Source organism: Acanthochromis polyacanthus, chromosome 17 (assembly GCF_021347895.1).
Source record: "Acanthochromis polyacanthus isolate Apoly-LR-REF ecotype Palm Island chromosome 17, KAUST_Apoly_ChrSc, whole genome shotgun sequence".
In the NCBI taxonomy this organism is placed as follows: domain Eukaryota; kingdom Metazoa; phylum Chordata; class Actinopteri; family Pomacentridae; genus Acanthochromis; species Acanthochromis polyacanthus.
Genome location: NC_067129.1, coordinates 9,516,755 through 9,544,315, shown reverse-complemented (window position 1 = coordinate 9,544,315; position 27,561 = coordinate 9,516,755). Strand labels below are relative to the sequence as shown.

Sequence of the window (27,561 nt, the reverse complement as noted above, 5' to 3'; positions counted from 1 at the left end):
TGTGGTGCCCTTATGTAAACTTCACTCCCCCCATCATACCAGAGACACTGGTTGACCATTTTTTCTGACATCTGTTGTTGTTGTGGGATATATACAGTTTTTAACGACCGTCTATTTATAGTAGAGGCCAGATTAAGATTGAAACTGTTAATCAGGTTAGGAGCTCAGTGACCGAAAGTGCAAACACACACACACACACACACACACACACACACACACACACACACACACACACACACACACACACACACACACACACACACACACACACACACACAAACAAGGGGAAGAGGTGGAGGCAGAGAGAGGAATGACCAATACCTGGATTAAGTGGACCGGGGCTGATGTGTTTACAGTCATAGACCACACACACCTCAGCTTGCAGTTGCTGGATGGCACAGCTGTAGTAGAGGTTAGGGGAGGGGGCAAAACATTTACCCCGCAGGGTGCAGCAGGACCCTCCGAAGCTGTCACACGTGTACTCTGGGTTAAAACCGGCCGCACCGCTCAGACTCGGTGTTTTTCGATTCATTTGCTCCCTGATTCCTTCACGGTGGAAGGGAGGTGATTCTCTCCGCCGCCATTTTTAGGGAACTGCCTATCGGAAAGAGAAACTTTGCTAGCTGAGCGCTAGCGGCTAGTTGGCCAATAGCCTGCTGCTGCCAGCCCGTTGTGACAGTTAACGCTTGGCAGTCGTTAGCCAGCTCAGCTCAGCTCAGCTCGTTGGTAGAAATTATCTCTACCGCCGGCCAGTATAGATGACAAAAGGCGGATATAGCTAAAGTCGACAATTAGAGTGGGCTTCAGGCCAGCGTCTGTATATGGGTAGGGCAATTATGCAGTTAGATTAGCGAAGTAGCATTGCTAACTTATCGGCTAGCAAATTCACACTTTGATTTCTGTGGACTGCATTGCCCGTCTGTGATTTAGCCTCAGCCGCTGTGCGCCGCCGTGTTCCCAGTGAGTGGATTAATCAGCCGCTTACAGCCCACTCCTCAGCCTGCGCGGATTCATTTGGACCAGGTGAGTTGGTGGCTAACTTTAGCTTTGTGCTAACGTTCACCAGAGATGGGCAGATTTGTTCTCCAGAGCTAAATTCTGCAGTGGAACTTGATTTCAGCGTCTCTTAGCTTGCGAGCTAGCCAACCAGATCGGCTGCTATCCGCCAGCTACCCAAAAGTTGCTGTCACAACTTGTACGGTCTGTCGCATCCACAGATTTTAGTCTGCCTTTTCTAAGTTCCCTGGTCCAGTGTAGGGTAAAGGTGTTAGATTTGAATGCCAATGTGAAACATCCCTAAATGCTGTGTGTTTGCGGGGAGCAGGGCCACGGAGCTAAAATGAGAGGTGCTGTGTTTGTTGTAAATAGTGCTCATAGATTGCTTCACCTAAGCAGCGTTAGCTAGCTACGTTAGCTTGCTAATCCGCTTTATGCAACTATCGTTGCAAGCAGTGCCACTCCCTCGGTTTTGTTTTTGTCCGCTGTGACTGTACGTTAACGGTGAGTGAAACTGGGCTCCAGGGGTGTCTGTTTGGGAAGTTTGCTCTTCTGCTAGGGACATTATGAGTCACATATTGTCTGAGCTGCTAGCTGTGTGACGGTAGGTGACATTGATCAAGCCTCTTCCTATGCATGTCGCACGGAGCTTACATGCTCTGGCATTATGTTTACAAGCAGCATTGGGCAGCACAGTGACAAATCATTGCTTCCGATTGTTTTTGTTGTTTGCTAGCGACGAGCAGAGCTGCATCCATCGCTGCTGATGGCTGTTTTTGTGCACTGACGTGAGTCGCATTCCTCAGTTTTCTGTGTTGATATTGCGTAACACTGGCTATCGCTCAGCAAGCTACCCTTCTGCTTGGCTTATCTGTGACTTTGCTGCTTAACTTATGCATGACACAGTACAGTGGATCAACTACACAAGGATTTAGCATCTGAAACACTTTGAATATGTGCAAATCATGTAAGTCCAGCATTGTGACACCAAGTTCACCATTCATCTTAGAAAGGATGTGGTGCTCTGTTGGAGTGATCTCTCTAATGCTGTATCCGAGGTTTGATAGCTGATACACCTAAACACCTACACATGCTTTATGTTCTATCTGCCTTATATACTGACTGTGTTATCAAATAAGCACTGCAGTGTGAGCCGCTTGCCATCTTTGTTGATGTGATAAATGCAGCCAGTATGCCTGATCTGAGAGGCAGGTATCCTCTCTATTATCACAGATTTCTAGTTGTCTGTCCCTGCTTTCTATGTTCTATGTAACCAGCCCTGATCTGCACACCTGTCATTTCTTCATTTATGTGTCTGCAAGCTTGTCAGAACAACAGTGCATTCAGAGACGGGAGCAGCTCCCTTTCTTTACTTCCAAGGATTAGCTGCTGGCCAGTGATGAGAGGTACGCAGCTGTTATTGGCTGCAAACATCTCGATGCAGGATGAGCATTTGCTAAGTTGTGTTTTGCTGTGGGCCATTTATATATCTGTGGGTGCTGAATATGGGCAAACTGCATAATGGATTTAAGTGTCTCCCAGGAAAAATGGATTAGACACTGGAGCAAATCTGGCCTGCTTCCTCATGTCTAGATCCAGGCAGTGACTGTCAGCAACTGCAAAACAAGCACTGGTTCCACACTGCCACTGTAACTTTATTTGTCAGTGAACTGCAACATGTAATGTAATGGTAACTGTACTAGCATGAGCTTTGTTTAGTTTATTGATTGCAATGCTGCAGTGCATTTGTTATATTTAATCCTTCTTTATCTGGCTTATATGATGACTAATCAAAGGAGAATGATCCTCACGTCTGACTGAGAGTGGTACCTTCATTGATATGGCAGTTCAACAAAGTGAGTTATGGCTGTGGAGCTGCTCCTAAATCAGCTGTAATGCCTGTATGTTCTGTAATGAAGGGACCCAGTGCACCAGTGTGGTTTATTGATGTTCTTTTAACAGTTTTTGTGCAACAATCGAGGTCTGTGACACAGATGTATAAGCTAAATCAGGCTTCGGACAGACAGCGATACTGTACACAGCAGGATCAATGTGTTGGAAAAAAGAGAAATATAGAAAAATAAAGAGTTCCTGCTCAGGGTCTTTTATTAAGACTGGCTGCTGAACAGTTGAAAGCCAACATTGCCATTTCAATCAAGATCTTCATCAGCTTAAATTTTTTACAGAAATTAGATGATTAATCCGAGCTTAGAACAGTCTAATTGATTATGTTCTAAATCAAGCGCATCCAGTAAATTTTCCATCTGATTTGACAGACCACATCCACTGTATTGACTCCGTAAATTTCAAAGTTTGAATGCCTCTCTTGTTCAGAGGAAACTTTGTATGTTGTTGATGCTCACGACACTTCTCTCTCTCTCTGACTCCATTCCTCTCCTCTGTCGCTATCATTGCGGGGATAAATTGTTGTTGTTGACGTTGGTTAGCTTGAGAGTTTTCACTTCCTCCTCTCAGTGAAAGCCACGATCTGTAATCAGTCTGGGAAACAGGAGCATGGGCACCCCACCCTCCATCTACGGGTGGGGGGGGGATTGAAATATGGTGTGTAAGCCGCTTGAATAATGGTGCACATTTAGGTCATGAAATTAGCATTTTCTCTGAACAAACAGCTGTGATGTTGCAGTGTTGTTTTGATTGGGAATCTGACTAATGATCAGTCTGTAATCCAATATGGCAGTTCAGTTTGTTGGCTGATTCAAGCACAGATCAGATATTAGTGCTAATTCAGTTTAAATCTGTGCTCCTCGCTGGACCCGATTAGATTCCAATCTTCTGCTTTTAAGGTAGACTCATGATATGTGGAATATCTGCACCTCACTGAACCGTTTCTTCTCTTTAGGCTCAGCACCATTTTAATTCTATAGTTGTTATAATGTTACACCGTCAGGATTTTCCAGCAAGAGACAAAGAAGTATTTCACGTGGACAGGACCAGTTACATCTGGCTGATACATGATCAGTTCACAAGATGTACCACCTAAGTGCATTCTTATTTTGAATTATTTAGCATCTCGCTGAAGGGCGTTTTGAAAGCATATGTATGGAAGGATACATTTTCTGCTGCTGTGCGTATGTGGGAGTGAGGTAAAGATAATTGAAGGGACATCTAGAATCTTACAGTGTTGTGAAGAAGTGCTCACCTGCGGATGATTTCAGGTATTCTGGGGGACAGCTGCAGTCAAGAACAGAATGTACCAATAGAGTGTAATCAGCCACAGTGACTAATATAGCACCGATATAGTTGTGCCATGAACATTTAAGGGTTCTACGTAATTAAATCTGACCTTATATGCACATGAAGGGGTGATAACCTTTATGATATAGCTCAAGATTGTGTTGTTTGACATCTTTGTCAGTGTGATTGTAGCTGGCTTATGTGAGACCTGAGACTATCAGCTTTTAAGCACAAAATGCTTCATTATAGTCTGATAAATAATGTTAATTGACATTGTATTAAGTGGTTGTAATGGGTGTTTTAGTCTAGGTTTCAACCAGCCAGTCTCTTTTCTATTCTGCACATCCTTTCTGTGCTTTCATGAACCAGCAGACCGCAGGCCTGCTCCAGCACTGCTCTGTAGCCGATCCCGTGCAGCTAAGAGAAATTCACTATAAGAATCAATGAAGTATTTGATTATTTATTATCCCTCTCTCCATTTCTCTCTCGCTCTTCCTCCCCGTGACACCCCTGGCTACTCAGCTTTGTGTATTGGTTGCCTCTTCATTAGGCTTCTTGCCGATTTTACACTACAGGGGAAATCAATTCACATAATTCATCAAGAGGGAATCCATTTTCGCCATCAGTAAAGCAAAACAAGTTTCAGTGCTTTCCTTGAACACACTGTTCTTTTTCGTAATCACACATGCAGACACACATCTCGCCGTCCGGTTCATTCCTTCTTGATTTAGTCTTGTGACTTAGTGTTCAGTCCTCTGTTTCATTGAGCTTGTGTGAGAGAGACAGATACCTGATTGTATTTTAGTTTATCTTCCTACTTACTGTGTTGTTTAGTCAATTAGAAGTATATACACAGTCCAATTCAGTCTGGTCTAGTGTAGTTAGATCCTTCTTTGTGTCAAAGACTGTACAAAAGTGTTTCTTTTCTTTTTTTTTTGCGCATACTGGAGCACAAAGATGTCAATCCAATAAAGCCATCACAGTTTCAAACCCATTTGTATCCCACTGAGTTACCCACTTTCAACAAGAAATCGAATTAAGATACTCTGAAGGTTATTAGTGACCGGAGCCATCCCCTATAACATGACCTTTCCTGATGGTTGAATGGTCCTTTGGATACACAGAGCATGGATTCTGGTTTACTAAGCCAGCCCTCGATTGTTAATATCAGTGTGCCTCATTCAAACCTGTTTAAATGGAATTTACGCTCTATTAATATTCAGTATTAGATTTTTAAAAAGCTATGAAGCTGTACCAGTATTATCTAAAAATGTTTACATTTTTGTCTGCCTGGTGGATCAATTTATTGTAAATGAAGTGAATGGATTGTGGTTCATCTTTGGATATTTCCTAGTAGGGCTAGAACTAATGATTATCATTCAATATCGGAAAATGTAGAAAGGAAAAACAGTGTCAGTCAGTGTCTGCCAAAGCCCAACATGATGTCAAAATATCTTGTTTTGTCCACAACCCGATGATATTTAGTTTACTGTCATAGAGGAGGAAAGAAAACCAAAAGTATTCAAGTGTAAGAAGGCGAAATTAGAAGTATAGACATATTCAAACCGATTAAATAATTATTAAAACAGCTGTCAAATAATGGAATAGTTGGCAAATAATTGATTAATCGATAGTGATAAGCCTGTCAGGATTTGGGTGGGCTTTAGCCAACGTCACTCAGAAAATAAAACCACAAGTCCCTAGGTTAGATAGATGGATAGATAGTGTATTAATCCTGAGGGACATTCAAATATTCAAGAGCTTACATACAACAACAGGAAAAACAAGAAGACAAAACAGTAGGTTAGTAACCAGATTAACATTAAAGTTAGTAGAAACTCTAATAAACTTGCTGTACAAAACTATAAACAAAATACATCTAGTTTTAAAATCTATAGAATTGCTACATATATTAGGAATATGCAGTATTTGCACATCAAAGGCGCAGTGATTTAAGTGACCTAAAGTGGTTTGACAAGTCGTATTTTCTATGTATTAACAGTATTCATAGCAGAGGTAGACAGTTCAAAATTAGGGTAACATGATAGCCATGCTAATAGGGAAATATGCCAGGTTGAAATAAACTGGACTGTGTTGCATTTTATATGTAATTAAGTGTTTTTAGCATGAATGCCAGTCTCATAACATGCTTGTTAACATTTATTTTATGACCTCTCCTTGTTGCCATGATCAGAATCGGTGTGTTCGGATTCCATCAAAGCGTCTGTGAGGAAGTACAATCACATGATGGCTGGGAAAAGTTATGTGGTTCAGGAAAGAGTACAGAAAGCTTTGACACCAGGGTGTTTCTGGCATTGTTTTGCTGTTGCTGCTGCTCTGTCAGTACTTCACGCTGATTTGGGGAGTGACACAAATATATTTCATCATTTAGAGCAGAGCTGAGATTTTTACTTTGTCAACAGCTTTTCTGCGTCTCACACAAAAATGACCAAAATTTCAACCCACATTTGCAGATTGTTGTGTAGATTCTACTCTGTTGGAAAATGCTGATCAGATGATTGGCAACACATACTAAGATGCCACATATTGTCTATCAGTGGAACACAGTTCATTGCATAGTTTCACTTCTCGTTTTGACTTTCTCTTGCTGGTCCTTTGACTTTCTTTAGTCGTGGCAGATTCACAGAGCACATCAGGGTTTTTCCTGAATCAGAAAGTGCATTTAAGGATTGACTATGGATTTTTGCAGTAAATGCAATGATTCTGTGTTACCTTTGACTAAAATCCATGCATTTTCCTGCTGTATTTGACCATTTGAATAAGAAAAATGTCTCTTGTACTTGAATTAATGAAACCTCAATGAACAAAACTCTTCTTTAATCCCATTTCTTACCATTTTACCATTGCTGATTTTACTTTTTAAGGGGAGTCAAACATTTCTTTATGCATGAAAATTTTTGCATATTTAAGAGCATTGTCTTGCTTTAAGTCATTGTGCAAATCAACGGCTCCAGAGGAAAAACTGCCACACCTGTATATGTAGGACTTTATGTGCGTTTGCACTGATCTGCCGTGTTTCCTGAAAGCAGCAGTAAAATTCGGACTTGTAGGGCTTCTCTTGAACTTTCAAAGTGAAATGTAACAGTTTGACCACATTTAGTGGTCTGCATTACAATGATTACCTAAGAAGTGCTATAACAGAATTCAAACCAATGGAAATGAGTCTCTGTTCACGGCAATCCAAAATATAAAGACTTGATCCTTGCTTGTGGTACTTAAGTTCATTCACAGAAGCAATTTTTAGCTCCATGTGTTGCAGATGATTTGCATGGATGTTAACAGTGAAAGTCAACTGGCCAAGCAGTGATTATTTAATAATGCTGCGAGCATTATGGCATAATTCAAAGACATGTGAATGAGTCTCTGTTCGCTAGAATCCAACACCGACAGACCGGACCTCTGTTTGTGTTACTTAAGTTTGTTCACAGTAGCAGTTTTTAGCTTCTTCCGAAGATAAATATCTCAGTGGAAAGAAGTTGTCCTTGAGCGCTATGTGTCTTGGTACTATCGCCCTTCTTTGTTTATTTATGTATTTTCAGTCAGCTGAGTAGCTTTTTCCGCTGGACAAACCTTGTGACATTCAGCGAGCAGTGCGGTTTTGGTACAACAGGAAGGCTACTAGGTTGTACACACAACTGCTGACTAAGTTAACAGTCCTTGTGGCCCAAAGATAACATGAAAGATGCAAGCTATCGGTGTAGCCACTGGTCATTTATTCAATGCTATCTGTTTTTGGTGACATGACCCTTAGATTAAGTTGAAAGAGTGCTTTGTCCAATTAGTTTTCATGCTTTAGGTGCAACCCTGTTATGAAGGTTAGAAAGAGAATATGTGGTCGCCTGTTATGCTTTTGTTTTCATTTGACATGTTTCTATTAATTTCATAATAACACTTGGATGCTGCTGGTTGAGGTTTGTTTTTACTCACCCAGAAAACAGTACGCAATGGATCTGTGAACAGAATTATGTGCAGACTGGAGACAAACTGCAAGAAAGAACAACATAGTAGTCATAGTGTCTAGTAAGGTGTTGGGCCACCAGAATAGCTTCGATACACCTTGGTATTGATTCTCCAAGACGTTGGAACTCTACTGGAGGGATAAACCACCGTTCTTCCAAAACAAATTCTCTCTTTTGGTGTTTTAATGACGGTGGTGGAGAGTGCTGTCGAACACGATGGGCCAAAATCTCCCATCGGTCTTCAGTTAGGTCGGGATCAGGTGGAAAAGCCGTACACAGGATTCACATCGCTTTCATCAAACCATTCAGTGGTCTCTTGTACCCAGTGGATGGGATCATTGTCATCCTGAAAGATACCACTCACATCAGGATAGAAACCTTGATGTGAGTGTCACAGGTTTTTGTTTTTCCTTTAATTTGTCACCCATCTGTAACTGTCACTGACTCGTAGATGTCAGACTTTAAGATGAAAAGATCTGAGTAATTACTGTAGCTTCAAAAAGCTGATGAGGCCAAACAAGTTTAAACAAAACCCTTCAAACAAACACTGACAATGAGCAGGACATTAAAGCAGTGCCACCTGTGCATTACAGTACAGAGAAATATTAAGTTGCATTACACCTTATGTATCCCAAACTCTTTGTTTTTTGTGTTTATACTGTATATTCCACAGTAACACCTTTAAAGATAGTAGCAACACTTTTTTATTTCTGTGAATTTCTGCCAGCGATGGAATTCTCACTTAAACACACACACAGTAATATTTGCAGTATAATGTACAACACACTCAGTATGCATTCACATCGTTACGGCCAGCATCGTGACTGTGTGGTACACAACTTGCATGTTCAGGTATGCACAGTATTAGCGTGTTGCATGTATTAACTGGGGCAAAATTGATGCATCCGGTTTAGAGTACACAATAAAATCCGACCCCTTGTCCTAATTGATCATCCAGTGCAGCTAACTGCTCATTACTGCATAGCTGTGGACGTGAAATCAATCCTCGAGCTGGGATATTTGCATTGCCCAGCCATTTCAGTAGCTTACAGATCTGCATTAATTGCTAAAGCAATCTGAATTGATGCACTGGTGATGACTCTGCAGTTATAATGGTGTCAGCATTTGAAAATGTGTCGTGTGGCCAAAAATCACCGTGTTCACAATGCTTCAGGAGCCGCTGACCTTTTTGAGGAAGGTTTGTGGTATTGGCATCGGCTGTCTGGGGACTTGCTGTGGCATATTTTAAGGATGTCCTCAGGCCCCTTGTGTTTCACCAGTTGTTAAACATATCAGTGGGGTCGGGGTATTTGTGTGTTAGTCATTAGGCAGGATGGTTGTTAAATAAAAAAGGAATATAGGGTAGTGTTACTCCACCGTCGTCGCCTTTTAATATATTCTTTTCCTCCCATTCACAATACAAAGTGAATTTAGAAGTGATTTCATGAAAACTGGAAAAGTTATATAGCTAAATACCTGCATGAGCCCATGAAATCACTGGAGCAGATAATTACAGCCTTCAGCTTGGCCAATGTAAAGTGGTCTGCTTGAGCCCTGTGAGGAAGCAGACGATATATCACAGCATTTTGTATTGGCTGCCTTTTAGATCAAAGTTGTGCTGAGATTTCCTTCTCTCCTTTTCAGATCTGGTTGTTGACTGTCTCACTTCTATCTTCAAACGCTTCCTCTGGCAGCGTTAGATCGGCATGTTTCATCTCGTCCTCACTAACACCCCTGTCTGTCTCTCTTTGTCTTCTGTCCATCTAGGTGCCCATGTGCTGGTTCCTCAGGCGCATCCATTACCGCAGATGAATCTTCGGCTGCTTTGGCAGAGCTCAGCACCCAGATAGTCCCGTCCCCTTTGCGTGGGTGATCAGGGACTACATTAACCAGGATGCCCTCCTCTGTAAGGGCAGGGAGCCTGAAGGATCCAGAGGTGGCTGAGCTTTTCTTCAAAGAAGACCCGGAGAAGCTTTTCTCTGACCTCCGAGAGATCGGCCATGGCAGCTTTGGCGCAGTCTACTTTGTACGACAGCTTCATCTTCACACTGACTCACACATACGAGAAATGCACTGAGCTAATCGGTGGACAGAAACTACATGTTGAACAGTCATATAATGAGTTCAAGGAAAACCGTCAGTCTGAGTCACCATTGTTCAGTAAATGCAGATTTAAATTTGATCCAAATTTGTCCCTGTTTAATCAGCTGCTGTGTTCCTTTTTGTGAATAATGTGCTAACTCAGGGCTATTTGACATGCCAGTTAAAGCTAGCAGCTGAATCAAATTCATCTTATATTTTCTTATAATACATTAGTGTCCTTCCAGTGTTCCAAAAAAGTGAAGCTTTTCAATCCTCAGGAACGAAGAGAAACAGTTTGTACAAAGTTATTTTTACCTGCAGATAAATGGGTTTAATAGCACCAGCATACAGCGGAGCGATGTGACTCACCTGAACTTTCTGACCTGACTTTGGTTCTTGAACGCTGCCTGCACCACATCCTTGATGAGACATAATGTGCAGAGAATATTGCAGTATATATAATGGTAGAAATGTGTACTGACAGTGAGCTCTGTGTTTTCCAGGCACGGGATGTGCGCACGAATGAGGTGGTGGCAATTAAAAAGATGTCCTACAGTGGCAAACAATCTAATGAGGTGAGTCAAAATATATTCTATTTATACGATAAATCCGAACTTGAACGTAGCGTTTTTCACACCGCACAGGAAGCATTTGACATTTAAACATCATCAATGGAACTTTTGATATGTGTTTTATACTCGGATCACAATGAGAAACACGACTTTAAATTCAACAGTAGAAATGTATAGAATGAAGATGGTGATGAGAAACCAAGAAATTCAGAGAAGCAGCAAGTGTTTATTCAGCAACTGCAGTAAAAGATAGCTCCAACATACTTTTGTGAGGAATTCCTTAAATAAAAAAGAACATTTCAACTTAAAGCAGCCTCTTTAAAATAGGATTTCACAAATCATTTATAGTTAGTTTTTTAAACGAATCAGATCATTACTTAAGTCCGTTTTTATACCCATCAGATCAGTCTGTTTTTCATCTTTACACATACGTATCTTGGCAGAAAAGCAAATGTTTGCAACAAATCATGAATATCACAAAGTCCACACAGTGAGAGAAAGCAAAGCTCTTCTTTCCGCAAAACTGAAATTCACTGAAGACTCAGTGACTCGACCACTTTTCTTGGTGGAGGATAGATAATATAATCTGGTTATCTTTAATTAATTTAAAGCAGTAAAAGGCCAGATAAAGATCTGTTTGACTGCGGCATTAATCATTGTAATTGTGCCTTAAAATCCCCCACGGTTAACATCTCAACAAATCTACTCCTGGCTGCTCGTTGTCACTGCTGTGGTCCCAGATACAGTCCACTCTGCTGATGATTTCAGATTCCACATAATCTGTAAAGAGAACCACCTCACTCCTATTTGCACTTAAAGACAAGCTTGTGCCAAACATGAAGAAAAGCGTTTTATTTTTTCCTTGCTTCTTTCCCAAACAGAAATGGCAGGACATCATAAAGGAGGTGAAGTTTCTCCAGAGGATCCGGCACCCAAACAGTATAGAATACAAAGGCTGTTACCTCCGTGAGCACACAGCATGGGTGAGTTGTTTGCACACAATTAGAAGATGATCTCATTCTGTATGTGTTTTCTTGACATTTATCTCTTTTGTTTCCAGCTGGTGATGGAGTACTGTCTCGGCTCTGCCTCTGACTTGTTAGAAGGTGAGCAAAAAGACAAGAGTTCACTTCAAAAGACATGTGATATATGATTGAGCTAATACAGTAGCATGCATTGTTGTGTCTTCATCAGCTGACTGCTTTTCTCTCCCGCAGTTCATAAAAAACCTTTACAAGAGGTGGAGATTGCTGCCATTACACATGGTGCTCTGCAGGGGCTGGCCTACCTTCATTCCCACAATATGATCCACAGGTGAGGGATTTGTGCGTTACCTGCGTTGTTCTTTATGTTTTTGGGTTAATAATAAGCAGCATGAAATCTAACATCCCACCACATTTCCCTCTGCTCTGACATGCATGTGTTATCTCTCCTCTCAGGGATGTAAAGGCAGGTAACATCCTGCTGACTGAGCCTGGGCAAGTCAAGCTGGCAGACTTTGGCTCTGCCTCCATTGCCTCACCTGCCAACTCCTTTGTGGGAACGCCGTACTGGTAAGTGGAAACCGAAAGGAGCATTTCGGAAGGTACTTTTGTGTACACGGGACTTCATCAAAGGTCTCTAATTGAGCGTCTGCCCAAAGAAACATTGATTGATGAAAACGATTTGCCTCGGTTTGCGCGTTCACACACAAGTAATAAGCAGCCTGCTGACACATTCAAATGCTTTGGTGCTGTGATTGCTACATTTGCTCAGAAATGAGACATTTTCTGATATCCTCTGTTTTTAGAAAGTTGAAGCTAATATATTTTGAGGTGTCTGTCATTATTTGGTGCAAGATTCAATTCAGTGCTGCACAATCTATCACAATATGTCTTAAAGAGTGACTGAATCATGCAGTTGATGAGTTCATCTGTGTTATTCATGCTGCTGAGTAGGGCTGGACCCGAATATTCGTTAGCTACGGCCGGATATTAATTTTGGTATCCGAATATTTGCCGCCGCTGCCGACCCCCCCATCCCGTCCTGTGATCACATAAAAATATATACATATGACATATCCACATATGTCTATGTGATCACCCCTTCCTCCCCCCAGACGAAAATATTCGGAGCTCGTCTATTCCCTTCGGCCCACTTCGGCTCATCCCGTCGTGTTCGGCTCATCTCGGCTCCCCCGTTCGTGTTTGTAAACACCACCCGAATGGCCAGGTTGCTGCCGACTCTGACGTCACGCTTCACTGCATTGCATAAACACAAGACAAGATGCTGAAGACCTCCGCTGTTTGGGAATTCTTCAGTTTAACTGAAGACAAAACGAAGGCAAAATTTGGACCCGAGACCAGACGAACGGATCCGAATATTCACGCCGTCTCCGCCACAAGCAGCAGCCACTGCCGCCGCCACCACCGCAGCCCCCCCGGGCCGTCTCCGCCACAAGCCCCGCTTCTCTCCCCACGCCCACATCCCCAATCCCCTGAGGTTATGGGGCGGAATGAATATTCGGATATTCGTCTTTAATAGGGCCCGAATATTCGGAGGCCAGAATCCACTATTCGGGCCAGCCCTACTACTGAGAAAATGAAAACTGATTTATTTTAAATTATAAGGTGACAGTGCCTTTTAGTGTGGAGAGTTACTAAGATATAGAGGTACTCTTATGCTTTTTTTGTTTACGTAGGTGAGTGCGACTATATCTATCAATCACTTTTTTTGGTAAATGGCCCGCACACATAAGGTCTTTTTACCGTGGCTATGTTCTACAAAACCCTTGACAATGTGTTTCTCATTCATCCATTCACACACACCACTCCCATCAGGAGCAACGTAGGGCTCAATGTCATGTCCAAGAGCACTTGGGCAGATAAAACAAAGCCAAAAAAATATACTTTAGCTACTTTAACTTTTTGTTTTGTCCTTCTCAGTTTCTCACGTCCACTTTGTTTTTCTTCTCTTCATCCAGGATGGCCCCAGAGGTGATTCTAGCTATGGATGAGGGCCAGTATGACGGGAAGGTGGATGTCTGGTCCTTAGGGATCACCTGTATAGAATTAGGTAGGTGACAGCATGTTTGTAGGATATTTAGATAGAACTGCAGTAGGAAGAATATTTTTCATCAGTTATTTTATGTGACTAAGAAATCTGTGGACTTTGTGAATGTTAGATTTGGTTAAATCTGCATTTTTTTGGAGCTCAGCTGTGAAGCAATCCTATATTTTCCCTTCTGATCACTTGAGAAATAAATGTTTCTAAGCCTTCAGTTACTTCTAATAAACCTGTGTTTTAATAAGAATAAGTCACTGTTGTCTCTCTTGTTCCAGCGGAGAGGAAGCCTCCCTTGTTTAACATGAATGCAATGAGTGCCTTATACCACATAGCGCAGAATGAGAGCCCCACACTGCAGTCCAGTGAATGGTGAGGTGTCGCACACACAAACACGCACTGACAGAATTTATCATCTGTGTACTTCTACCCGGCTATGTGCATATACTCGCAGCAATGAGAGATACAAACCAGAGATGACATTGTATGTTATGTGGAAGCCTATCCAGAAGTGGTTTACAGCCACTTTAAAAATGCAATAGCGTCCCTTTTTTGATTTTGCAGTACTGTAATTCTCTTGCATGTTTTTCGTCTAAAATGATAATGTTTGTTTAAAATCCAGGTTTTCTGTGTCTGTTTTGTTTTGACCCATTATCTTATCATCTTTGCTCCAGGACGGATTACTTTAGGAACTTTATCGATTCTTGCCTTCAGAAAATCCCCCAGGACAGACCGCACTCTGACGACATGTTGGGTGTAAGTGCACACTTACTACACAGAAACAGAGCAGGGTCAGTGTGCTAAGATGGGAGGCTGACAAGCCCTCTGGTGATAAATCTCTCTCTCTCTCTCTCTCTCTCTCTCTCTGATGTTCGCGCTCTGTTCTGTCCCCCATAAGCTTCTCTTTTGATTCACTAATCCTCTACTTCCGGATTCACACACACACATGCACACTCACACAAACAAACATGTACAGAGGCACTCACACACAGCTCGCTTTTGCAGGAAGAACACAGATGTAATTACTGTAGAGATGTGACTTCTGCCTCCATCGTTAAGTAACTGAGCAGCTGTCATTTAGCCCACTAATGGACTCACTGTTACTAATGGGAGTTGTCCTTGGGGTACAGAATCACTGTGCGCTGTCTTTGTTTTTTAAATGTTAAGTTGCAAAACATTGAATTATTTATATATATTTAAACCAATTAAAACTATTACAATGTTATTTTCTTCAATTGGACTTCTGACCTCGTTTCATCTCCAAGCAAAGCACACGAAGAATGACACAAATCTTAAAAAGAATATTTCCGTTTTAATTAACCTTGATTTAACTTGTCAGATTTGACATTCAAGCACACAGTTTTCTCTTGTATCGATGTGTTTCCTGTTCAAAATTGTTGATAAACATGCAACAGGGTGTAGAACACCATTTCCACAATCTAATAATAGTTTTTGTACTTGTATACATTTGAAGTATTGCAGCATTCATCCAAGCATTTCCATGTAAACATCGTTTTTCTCTGAGAAGCTACGATGACGCATGTTCCAGTCAGACGGCAGGAATAGTAGCAGCGATGATGCTGAACCAGACTGCATGAAGTTCCTAGCAGAGTGATGATGAAATAATGCTAACATAAAGCATGTTAACATTTGTATTAAGATAAAATGTAGATTATTTTCAATTCAATTCAGCTTTTTTTACATAATGCCAGTCCACAACATAAATCATCTCAAGGCACTTCACATCATAAAGACCTACAAAATGTAATATTTATGGAATATTGAAACATTATATCAGAGCCCAGGAACTCCCTCATTTCGCTTATTTTATCAGCACTGTTGACACGTAGCAGCACTAAACAATATATACAGTTCTATACATGTACATTAACCCGTAAGTGTATGAAAAGCCTCATGTTGGGTGCTCGCTGTATAAAAATGCAAACTTTACTCAAGTATCAGCAGATGATTTACTTTGTCTTATTTATCATCCAGACAGGGTCATGATGTCCGTTTTCAAAGTAAAGACAATGGTCTTTGAGCTAGAAAACTGACAGAAATATGAAGTAAACAGTCATAAAAACACACTTGAGAGTTCAGAGCTGTCTTAGTTGCACAGAATCCATCCATCTCCAATTTAAATCCAGGATTCTGACACTAATAGCTAAAGCTACAGTTACTCTTTTTGGGGTTATTCAAACTTTTCAGTTGTTAATTTTGCCATTTATAGCACAAATCAACTTCACATGTGGATCTCCTGTCTCCTCTCAGTCATTCCGATTTCTTGAAACCTGCCAGTTAAAGATAACTATCTTCTGAGTTTTGAAAATGGTTTGATGTGTTTTCCTCCTGGTCATTCCTATTTGTCCTGTTTGTTTCATCTGTGGCTTCTCTATTCATTATATTCTGCCTCTTCTGTCCCGTCACTCTGACCTCCAGCATGCGTTTCTGCAACGTGAACGTCCAGACTCGGTGCTGATGGATCTTATTCAAAGAACCAAGGATGCAGTGCGAGAGTTGGATAACCTGCAGTACCGCAAGATGAAGAAGATCCTCCTTCAGGAGGCCCACAACGGACCCACAACAGAAACCCAAGAAGGAGACGAGGTTTGTGGATGTTTGTGTGTAAAAATGAAATCTAAAGCAGCACTGCAACAATCAGATTGGTGTGGGTACAGAAATACATTTGCCACTTTCATGGTATTCCACCATATAGTGAAAAATAACCCAGCATGCATTGGTTTGTATGAATGTGTGTCTGTCTGTGTCCTCTATGTCTCTTGGTCTTTCTCGTGTTCCCTCTCTGGCTCCTTCTCTCTCCCTTGCTGTCTTTCTCTTGGGTCTTTCCGCTCTGTCTCCAGGATCTGGAGCCTGGCGGGGGTCGGACCGGAACCGTGAACAGTGTCGGCAGCAACCAGTCCATCCCCAGCATGTCCATCAGCGCCAGCTCCCAGAGCAGCTCTGTCAACAGCCTGAACGAAGCCGCTCAGGACAGCCGCAGTGAGCTGGACCTGATGGAGGGAGACCACACGGTGATGTCCAACAGTTCCGTCATCCACCTCAAACCGGTGGGTGAAGAGAGACCGATACACAAGACTGATTTAGAGGAACACTGCACTGATTATTCATATGCAGACCAGTTTACAGTCATGTCTTCCTGCATCTGTGACGCCATGTGTCAGGTCACATCAGTCATTTCAGAAGTGAAAGACAGGTGTGGGTTGCATTATGGGAAATGTAGGAACCAATAGTAGTCTTGCGCCAACATATGTCACAGTCTTCTGAATCCAACTGATAATTCTTTTGTCTCAATTTGTTTGTTTTTGAAAGTTGATTTTTAGCATTTCAACATAAAAAGAAAACAGCAAAAAAAGACAGTGAATAAGTTGCTCAAAAAGGAGTGGGAAGAAGTCGAAGCTTATCTAATCCCATCACTTCTCCTTATAATATGATTGTAAATCTATTCATTCTGCTTCTTCAAAATACTACCATTTATAACCAACAACGATAATAATAATAATAGTGCCCATGATTTAGGATAGATTTACACCGATATGTCCAGTTACATTTATACAAAAGGGCAAAGACATCTCCTGCAGGTTTCTCGACTTTATAAAAATACAGCGCTAAATTGCTGGATAGCCCTTAAAACGAATATTTTTGACTCATTTTGTTAAAAAAAGAAAAACATTTTATGACTCCAGACCTGATGCTGTTTTCAGAAAGGTTTTTATGGTTTTTTTGTCTCATAACCCAAGACCAAATTTTGTTTAGCAGGAAATTTAAGTAATAAAAAAACTGCAAAAAGCGTAAAACAGTGTAATTTAAGCTGAAGCCAGTGAATTTTTTTTCTTCATAAACTACCGTCATGCTTGTTTTAGTCATTTCAGATTTACAGACATTAGTACCAAATGTTCGGCTGCATGCGTCTTGTAGTCTTTGCTCACTTTCATATCAGCCTGTACATGAGTGAAGTATGGATATCAACGCAACATGTAGTGTGTTAGCTAAAGCTGCATAGCCTCAGCCTCGTTTAAAAAAGAAGAAGAAGAGGAAATGAATGTGCAATCCAGAACCTGTTCATGAATAGTTGTGACCTTTTTCCTTTTTGAATGAGGATGTTTTTTGGTAAACTGATTGGTTGAGCTGTGTTTTGATAGGATGCTGTGTCAAGTTCTCACAAAACACTGTGACGTTTTTCTGGCAATTTGGGCTAATTCTCACTCTGGCTCAAACCCTCTCATGCTGCCCATGCCTCCATCCAATATCTGCACTGTCATATGCCATAACAAAGTACTATGTTGATTTTGTTGCCTTATCTCATCATCATCAGGAGGAAGAGGAGAGTTTCACTGAGGAGCAGGCAGCCAGCAGTCAACCTACTGAGCCTCAGGCAACACCAGCTCAGGCCCCGAGAAAGCACTACCGCAACAGAGAGCACTTTGCCACCATACGCACAGCATCACTGGTAAGAACACACTTGTTTATTCTTCATGCATCACACATAATTTCATTCATTAGTTGCTGTGTAACAGAACGGAGGGAAAAAATAGAAATATTTTGTGACTTGCGTTTAAAAAAAGGACTGAAATAATGCGTGTCTTACACATACCACATCTTTCAGCATTGCCATTACGTGCTTGAATAGATGCCTGTAACCCCTCTACAAACACCAGGGTCAAATTTCTGTGTTTTTTCATAATCTGAGTGGACTGTGCTGGTCTCATAGGTGACCCGTGAGATGCAAGAACACGAGCAGGACTCTGAGCTGAGGGAGCAGATGTCGGGATACAAACGCATGAGGCGGCAGCATCAGAAGCACCTGATGGCCCTGGAGAACAAACTGAAAGGGGAGATGGACGAGCACCGGCTGAGGCTGGACAAAGAGCTGGAGAGTCAGAGGAACAACTTCACCCAGGAGATGGAGAAGCTGCTCAAAAAACACCAGGCAGCCCTCGAGAAAGATGTATGTCGACCATTTAGCAGAATACAGCGACCTACTGATCATGCATATACTGTTGCTGTTTTCATAGCATTTTCCTACAACTGAAGCAAGTTCTGTTTTTGAATCTTAATCAATGTTCATGTTTGGTTCAGCTGAAGACGTTTGCAAACGATGAGAAAAAGTTCCAGCAGCACATTCAGGTGCAACAGAAGAAGGAGCTCAGCAGCTTCTTGGAGTCACAGAAGAGGGAGTATAAACTACGCAAGGAGCAGCTCAAAGAGGTAACGCACACGTCGATCCCTCGCCAATAATGCTCTCTGTATGGATTAGTCATTCAGCTCTGCTCAGACAGCAAATGTTCATGTGTTTTGTCAGAAGCCCTAAAGCTGCCTGACTTTACAGTTTAAGGAGAGGTCTTCACATCACTTGTTTGGTCTGACAATCAATCCAAAACTCAAAAAGATAATCAGTTTGTTATCACACAAGACAAAGAAAAGCAGCAAATTGTCAATTGATTTTGCTTTAGAAAATATTTAAACAAGTAATTGACTGTCAAAGCCCTGCAGAGTGTCTCCTGCTTCCTCCTAATTTAGTTTAATAACAGAGAAATGTGTGATAGAAAATTTGTGCTGACCATTCATGTTTGTCTTATCAATATGAATGTGCAAAATTGTGACAAACTGTTAAGTAATACCCTGAAATACTAAATCGAGCTGATGATAACACCTGTGTGGCAGGAACTGAGCGAGAACCAGTCGACTCCCAAGAAAGAGAAGCAGGAGTGGCTGTCCAAGCAGAAAGAGAACATCCAGCACTTCCAGGTGAAGGATTTTCACGCACTATATACACTTTTAGGACTGAGTGATGATCTTTCCCACTGTGGTAATTAATTTGCGGTAAATAGAATCTCTAACAGAAACAAAACGTCTCCATCTAAGTACTGTCCAAATCCAACCCTACTGAGCCAATCTGTGCCCCAATGCTGTTTTTTGCCAAGTCTTCTTGAGAGTTTAAAGCTTAAGTTTGGCAGTAAGCTATTATTTATGCCACAATGTGTCCGTTTCCAGGCTGAGGAGGAGGCCAACCTGCTGAGGAGACAGAGGCAGTACCTGGAGCTGGAGTGTCGGAGGTTCAAACGCAGGATCCTCATTGCCAGACACAATGTGGAGCAGGACCTGGCCAGAGAGGTACACACAAAGAACCAGACACCACCACCTTCACTGTACCACTCTTACTGCATTCACATTATTACCTCTCTTATTTAGGAGCTGAACAAGCGGCAAACTCAGAAGGACCTGGAACACGCTATGCTGCTCAGGCATCACGAGTCGATGCAGGAGCTGGAGTTCAGGCATCTGGGGACGATCCAGAAGGCCCGGGCAGAACTGATCCGGACCCAGCACCAGACGGAGCTCACCAACCAGCTGGAATACAATAAAAGGAGGGAGAGGGAGCTGAGGCGCAAGCATGTCATGGAGGTCCGGCAGCAGCCCAAGAGCCTCAAGGTACACAAACTGATGGAGAGCCGTTTTTTTTTTTCTTGAATGCTGTTCTGCACACACAGCACTCAGCAGGGGTTAAACAGCTTCATCCATCACTTTCACTTCTTTTCCTTCTTTAGTCCAAGGAGCTTCAGATTAAGAAGCAGTTTCAGGAGACGTGCAAAACTCAGACCAGGCAGTACAAGGCCCTCAGGAACCATCTGCTGGAGACGACACCCAAGTCCGACCACAAGGCCGTGCTCAAGAGGCTGAAGGAGGAGCAGACTAGGAAGCTGGCCATCCTCGCCGAGCAGTATGACCACTCCATCAATGAAATGCTCTCCACACAGGCTGTGAGTACCTCCAAAACCTTCATGAATCACAAGTAATTTCTGAGCTAATAATGTTGCTTCATGCAAAAAAGCCATAGAGGAATTAGGCAGAATAAATTCTTAGCAAAATTGATATTTACTTTCTGAAATCGCTAATTTGAGAACATGTAAGTGAGCCTAAGATTATGTGAATCCAGAAATATGTTTTGAATGAACTCCTAAGTATTTGTCTTGGCTCTGCACATTCCTTTCTTGGGGCAATAAAGTTTTCAAGTCTTCAAAAGCTGTTAAAAAATACTTTGATCATCCACACAAATGCTGTCAAATCGTCTGATTCAGGTGCAGAATTTCTGAGAAAAGACGTTTCATGTATGTATTTTTCTGTCTTTTGCTTGGCTGCCCTCAGCTGAGGTTAGATGAGGCTCAGGAGGGGGAATGTCAGGTTCTAAGGATGCAGCTGCAGCAGGAGTTAGAGCTGCTCAACGCCTACCAGAGCAAGATCAAGATGCAAACAGACGCACAGCACGACAAGGAGAGGAGGGAGCTGGAGCAGAGGGTGTCTCTGCGGAGGGCTCTGCTGGAGCAGAAAGTAAGAAAGGCTCTGGGCTTTCCTCGTATTATCTAGAGTCAGGATGTGTGCCAGTAAGTTTGGGAGAGACAGTAGATTTCTATGTTTAGAATTTTGGTCATGGGATTCCCCTTGTGTTGACGTTTACCTACTCTGTCTCACTTTATGTTTTTAATCCTGTCCTTTTTTGCTCCTGTAACATTTTTACTCACTGTGGGCTCATTTTTAACTACAATATCGAGATATGAACCTCCAAGACAGGGGCGTCAAACTCATTTTGGTTCAGGGCCCACATTCAGCCCAATTTGATCTCAAAAACAAGACAAAATATTACAAAAACGAGACACAAGGCGACAAAAAATGGACAAACAAATCAAATCAAACTTTATTTATAGAGCACTTTTTCATACAATTAAAATGCAGCACAAAGTGCTATACATGTTAAAAACAGTCCCCTCCCCCCGCCCCATCTCCAACCCCAACACACACACACACACACACACACACACACACACACACACACACACAGATGAAGTAATCTTAAAAGCGCGTGGCTGAGTACAGAGGAGCCAGGGCAGTAAACGCTAGGGGGCCGACTGCACGGGGCGCCGCCTACAGCACAGGGCCAGATGCCTCCGCCCGGGCATGCCCCGCCACAAGGACAGTGAGGGGCCCACACAGCAAAACAGTCTTGGAGACCCCCGACTTGGCCAAGAAGATGCCAGCCACAAGACGGAGACATCCAAACCAGGGCCAATTGCAGCCCCCAGTGCAGCCGGCCCCCACTGAGGAAACACTGGAGATATGGAATAAAAACGTAAAACTACAAAGTCTAAGAACATAAAACTTAATAAATAAGTAAAGTTAAATAAAAAATGAAATAAAATATAAAGTAAAGTACTAACAAATGGCTAAAATATCATTTAAAAGTAATAAAATAAAAATAAGTAAAGAGAGGGCTACGATTCATAAATAAATAAAATTAAATAAAAATATTAATAAAAATAAGACAAACAACACATGCAAGACAAAAAAAGACACAAAATGACAACAAGACAGAAAAACAACAAATAAAGTCAAACCCGAAATGATAAATATGAGACAAAAAACACAAGCAAGACAAACGAAACACAAAACGACAAAAACATGAGGCAAATGACAAGTCGGACAAAAAACAAGAAGAGGAGAAAAAACAAAAGAACAATGAACAATCTAGTATTTTACTTTATGATCAAAAAACGTGTCAAGGTCTGTAAATTATTTTAAATTTACAGCTTTACAAATGCAAAATTTGTAGTCAATGTCTTCTCTGAAATTTTTGCACTTTACAAAGTCGTTCTGTGGGCCGGATTGGACCTTCTGACGGGCTGGTTTTGGCCCACAGGCCGCATGTTTGACACCCTTGCTCTAAGGAGACAACACAGCTGTGACTAGAAGTAGCTAAAACTGAAAAATGTCTTCTTTGAGTGAACCATTGTAATGCCCTACAAAAATGAAATCAACATGTACAGCATCCAAGTGTCAAGTGTGGAAAAATGGTGACTCCATAGAAACTTTACTATTTATATGTTTGACAGTTGAGCAAAAATGCCCCTGAATTTTTTTCTTTTTTTTTTTTTTTTTTTTTGCAGAATTTGTTTAGTGAAAATGGTTTGTTTTTGGCGAATTTTGTAGAATAAATTGATTTTGTTAAAAAGTTTAGCTCTGGATAATTTTCCATGTCACAGATGAGTAGTTCAGGGGCTCATGGAAACTTGACAATCTGACGTTTTTTTCTGTTTTTACCATTTCAGGCTCTAATAAATGAAGTATTTCTTTTGTTTTTCTCACCATGACACCTTTAGTATACAGTATTTTTTGTCCTGTGCAGGGTCACTTCACCGTCATTTTAACATGATTTTTTTCACCGTGTTTCTCACCCCAGATCGAGGAGGAAATGCTCTCCCTGCAGAACGAGCGCCTGGAGCGAATCCGCTCGCTGCTGGAGCGCCAGGCCCGAGAGATCGAGGCCTTCGACTCGGAGTCCATGAGGCTGGGCTTCAGCAACATGGTGCTCACCAACCTGGCTCCTGACTCCCAGGGAGGCTGGGGGGGAGGAGGCGGAGGAGGCCAGGGGGCTCAGGGGGGAGGCCACTGGCCCGGAGGAAGCGGAGGAAGCGGAGGAGGCAGCCACCACAGTCATCACCACCAGGGGGGCTCCAGCTCGCAGCAGCCCTGGGGTCACCCGATGCTGGCTGGCGGCCCACCGCCGTGGAGTCTCCACCACCCCGGAGGAGGGAGTCAGAGGGGCAGCCAGGGGGGCGCGGGAGGGGTGAGGAACAGCCCACAGGCTATGAGGAGGACGTCATCAGGGGGGAGGAATGAACAGGGCATGAGCAGGAGCGCCAGCATCACCTCTCAGATCTCCAACGGATCCCACCTGTCCTACACCTAGAACACACACACTAGCAACACAGTAATTGTCTTAAAGTTAAACTCTTGTGCGCCGAGGTTACACTGTACACACACACACACACACACCCTTTACATACACTTGCTGTCAGTACATCTCACACTTTAACGTACTGAGACGGGGTGAACTCAGCCCAGTTCTTCTCTCTCACATCAGTGTACAGCAGGCAGACGTCTGTGGAAACCCCAAAGAGCTGAAACTGATCCAACATGGCTGAGGGCCATTTACAGTATGCCACAGTGCAATAGTGTCATTTTTCCTGCAGTACTGATTAATGTGTTTGTTTATGCCATGTTAGTCTCTGTTGCCATAGACACAAAAGTAGTATATTCACATTATCTACCAGAGTTTATTATCGAGAGTAGTTTGCTTGCAGTTTTTTTGCAGTATGCTGTTCCACATTTAAGTGGGCAGCATCAGAGTTTTGAAGATGTCATGCAGTAAGGGTCAGTAAGGGGAGAACTGGTGTTCAACGTGCAGATTTTAAAATAGCATTTGCAAATTTGTCCAGATGTGCAGATTCTTTCAAGTTCAAGATTTAATGTTTGAATGTTACAGATGAGATTATTGTTTGTGTGCAGTTACAGGAAAATAACGGCTCAGGAGGTACTGAGGGCGTTTAAAACTGATGGTAGACAGAAAACGAAGGTCATTGTAAGTTAGTGTAAGTGTGTATCGCTGACTTTACATTTGCAGCAGTATGCTATCATTTAATCTGCAGCAGAGAGGAAATCTTAGCAGTGCAGAAGTTGTGGTGCAGTGATTTGTTGGAGCATAAAGCCTCATACTAGCAGGTATAAATGCCCCACAGGTTCTCAGTCCCTGGAATTATGTGTGGACTGAAAGCAAGGATGCTACGATGCCAAAAGCAAAGGTGCAGAAGTCAGATTTGTCATAATAACTATTCAAGCCATGTTTTGTATTTAAAGAAATTGTGCCAGAGTAGCTCAGTTTAGTTAATGGCCAAGTAGACGCATGTGTTGCTGGACAGAAAGAAAGAAAGAAGTCATTCATCTCCTGCAGCTTTATCGGCTCAGCTCTCGGGTTTCCACAGACCTCTGCGCTTCACTCACACCTGCCCAGTTGACGGACAGTCTGAGGGACGCTGTAGCCTTATGAGTCCACAGCCCTCAGGACAGGGATGGGTTTCAGCAGCACCTAACCTCTACTTGAAAAGCTTCACAACTGTTGTTCTTTCTCGCTCACTCTCTTCACTTGTTTGCTGTAGTTTATCCATTTAATCTGGCACCTTCCTAATGATACAGTAAAAAAAAACCTGACAAACTGATCCACGCCTGCTTGCCTACCTCTAGTACAACTAATGTGTTAAGACTTAACAATGACTTCCACTTTGGCGCAGGCCTTCAGTCCCAGTAAATCAGACATATTCACACACACTCATGCAAACACAAGTTGTTGATTTTTATTCCCCTGTCAAACAGTTTGCAAATGTGGCTGATAGATGCATGTGCAAAGAAAGTGGGACTGGAAGTGTAAAATGTCAAAACTTGAGGGGAAAAATAGCAGATTTAGAAGCTGAGTTGGATGTAAATGAGTACGAAACTCAGCAGCAGGCGAATGTAAAGTGAAACGCTCATTAACTGTTTGCGTCGGGGCGTCTCTTTTAGCAGCAACATTGCCTAAAACGTTCCCCTTTTTCTTTAAGAATCCCTTTAAAGAACAAAAACAAACGAACACAGTGTGAGGAGGAGCTTCCCCGGCCCTCTGCTGGTTGGTGGCTGCTGAATGCGTCCGCGGACGGATGGGCGGTGATGCTGTGATCTCCGCTGCCATGCCCCTGCAACCTTCCCCGGTCTGACACCCCGCTCTGTCTCACCCCCCGATGACCACAAAGTCACGTTCTGACCACCGATCTCCCTGCTTCCCTCCCGCCTTCCGTTTCCTCCCCTCCTGAGCCTTTTGTGGTCGTCGCCCCCTCCCCGATCTAAGGAGCAATTCAAGTGAAAGAAAAAAAAAAAAGAAGAAAGAAATATATATATATAGATGTATTATTATATAAGTCTATTAAAAAAAGAAGGATTATAGAGAAGATAAAGGTGGAAGTGTTATTGCAGAAATGCAAAGATTATGCATTATATGATTTTTTTGTTTTGTTTTGTCAGTGGTGGAATGTACAGGAAATGTGTTAATAGTGTATATTTTGAATTTGAACATATGGAAATCGAATTGACAAATCAAAGACAAATTAAGTTGCGATGCGGGCACAATGATGTGGCTTTAGAGCAGCGGCGGTGGGATGAACGTTAATTACAGCCGCTGAGTTTTCACTGTCTTACTTGCAGCTGCGAGTTCTAAAACTTGTTACAGATATTCTGTTGTGAATGATAACACAACTTTAGGTCAGATTGCCTTGAGGAAACGGCAAACGTTTTGTTTAATAGCGTATGAGGATGTTTTTGCACATAATTTGAAACCTAGCTAGGGTGTAGCCTTTGCTGTAGCATCGGCTGTGTTTTACTGACGTTATTCTACCCAACATAGAAGACTGGACCTCTCTGTTTAGGAGCTTCGTGGTTTTTAGAAGACTCTCAGGCCTCAAGTTAAAGGATGTAATAACATCGAAAAAGAGCTGTCTTTTAAGATTGTAAAACAATATTTGATGCACTCTGCCGCCTCGATTTGCTTCCAAATTCTTGCACAAGACAGCGAAATTCTGTTTCTGAAAATGGTTACTCTCCGTCATGTGGGGTCCAGTGGCGTTATTTGGACTGTTATTTCAGATTTCACGCCAACTATTTTCACACTGCACTTAATTATTTTTGCCTTTTTATTAAAAACAAGAAAAATCTTCCCACCCTGCACTCAAAACGTATAATCCTGTTGTTTTTCTTGGCTCAGTTCTGGAAACAGAAGTTGTACCGAACATCTTTTATCAACCTTTTTTTTTTTTTTTTTTGTTCCAGCTCTTTAGTGTTTTTATGCCAGAAAAAGATCATTATTATTTTATTTTCCAGATGATGTCTCCAGAGGGCCAAACGAGTGGCAGATTTTTTTTCTTTAGACCTTTTTGTGTTTACTAGAACTCCCAGGTGTTTTGCGAGGCGGACGGGGGGCAGAGTCTAGCTTTAGACCTTGGTCGCTCTGAACTGGATCGGTTGCACTGATTGCACAAGTGACTGACCAGATTAAAGAGTCTACTGTGATCCCCCCCCTCGGCGAGCTGAGGGGCGGCCGCCATTGGCTGAAAGTAGGCGGGAGGCAGGGTTACGTCTGTACAGTCTGTTTATCAGTATTCCTTTTATCTCCTGTCATTTTGGTGGATCTTGCTGTTTTATTCTCCCTGGTCCAGAGATCTGTATTAAACTGTATTAAATTGTATAGATTGTGCAAAGAAAAAAAACGAAGAAAAAAAAAAGCTGAATGTCGCATAGCAGAAGAGAAAAGATATTCCTTACAGATGACAAAGTGATTTAAAAATGTATAAAAGAAATTCAGAAGCAAAATTTAGGGGATAAATGTAATATTTTGTTTGTAATTACTATTTTTTGTTGGAAGAGGGCTACTGGATAAAGAATCATCTGTAATAAAGTAATTTTAATATTTCTTGGTCCCATGGTGTTTTGTGTGCGAGGAGGTCAGCAGGCTCCTCAAAAAACCTTTACTCTAAGCTTAAATGCTGTTTGGAAATGCCCGAGGAACAATGTTTTTAATTGATTTAGTTTGGTTTCAAACCCAGACAAAGAGAGACTTCTTCAGGTTGTGTAACCTGTTTTGTTTTTTTGTTTTTTTTTTATAACAGAAGGTTTTATAAAAGCAGCAAAATCACCTGAGAACTTGTTGCTTTATTAAGTAACATGTTTGGATAAATTCTAATAAATACAAAATGATTATCCTAGTATTAAAATCTAGGTTCAAAGAATTTTTGTTTGAATGTTTAGCAGTCTTTTCCAAAACT

At 41.9% G+C, this 27,561-nt stretch overlaps 1 protein-coding gene across 4 annotated transcripts; it reads left to right on the top strand.

Moving 5' to 3' along the window:
* The first annotated feature begins 276 nt into the window (after positions 1 to 276).
* taok1b (TAO kinase 1b) lies at positions 277 to 27,209 on the top strand. 4 transcript variants are annotated; one of them, XM_051937240.1, is made up of 21 exons: positions 277 to 1,023; positions 9,939 to 10,197; positions 10,757 to 10,828; positions 11,707 to 11,808; positions 11,886 to 11,931; positions 12,043 to 12,139; positions 12,265 to 12,378; positions 13,788 to 13,879; positions 14,146 to 14,239; positions 14,542 to 14,623; positions 16,307 to 16,474; positions 16,729 to 16,935; positions 18,201 to 18,335; positions 18,597 to 18,833; positions 18,965 to 19,093; positions 19,550 to 19,633; positions 19,880 to 19,999; positions 20,078 to 20,317; positions 20,434 to 20,646; positions 21,032 to 21,214; positions 23,118 to 27,209. In XM_051937240.1, exons 2-21 carry the CDS (start codon positions 10,066 to 10,068, stop codon positions 23,625 to 23,627), a joined length of 3,057 nt encoding a protein of 1,018 aa, XP_051793200.1. In that variant the 5' UTR covers positions 277 to 1,023; positions 9,939 to 10,065; the 3' UTR covers positions 23,628 to 27,209. The 4 variants fall into 4 exon arrangements, with proteins under 4 accessions (XP_051793200.1, XP_051793201.1, XP_051793202.1 ...); XM_051937241.1 differs by lacking the exon at positions 277 to 1,023 and adding an exon at positions 1,377 to 1,500; XM_051937242.1 differs by lacking the exon at positions 277 to 1,023 and adding an exon at positions 1,496 to 1,600.
* Positions 27,210 to 27,561: the final 352 nt, after the last annotated feature.

Coding starts and splice junctions, on each gene's coding strand:
- taok1b (XM_051937240.1), top strand. CDS start 10,066: ATGCCCTCCTCTGTAAGGGCAGGGAGCCTGAAGGATCCAGAGGTGGCT. Junction 11,932..12,042: donor TGCCTCTGACTTGTTAGAAG/GTGAGCAAAAAG, acceptor TCTCTCCCGCAG/TTCATAAAAAACCTTTACAA. Junction 12,140..12,264: donor TCCCACAATATGATCCACAG/GTGAGGGATTTG, acceptor CTCTCCTCTCAG/GGATGTAAAGGCAGGTAACA.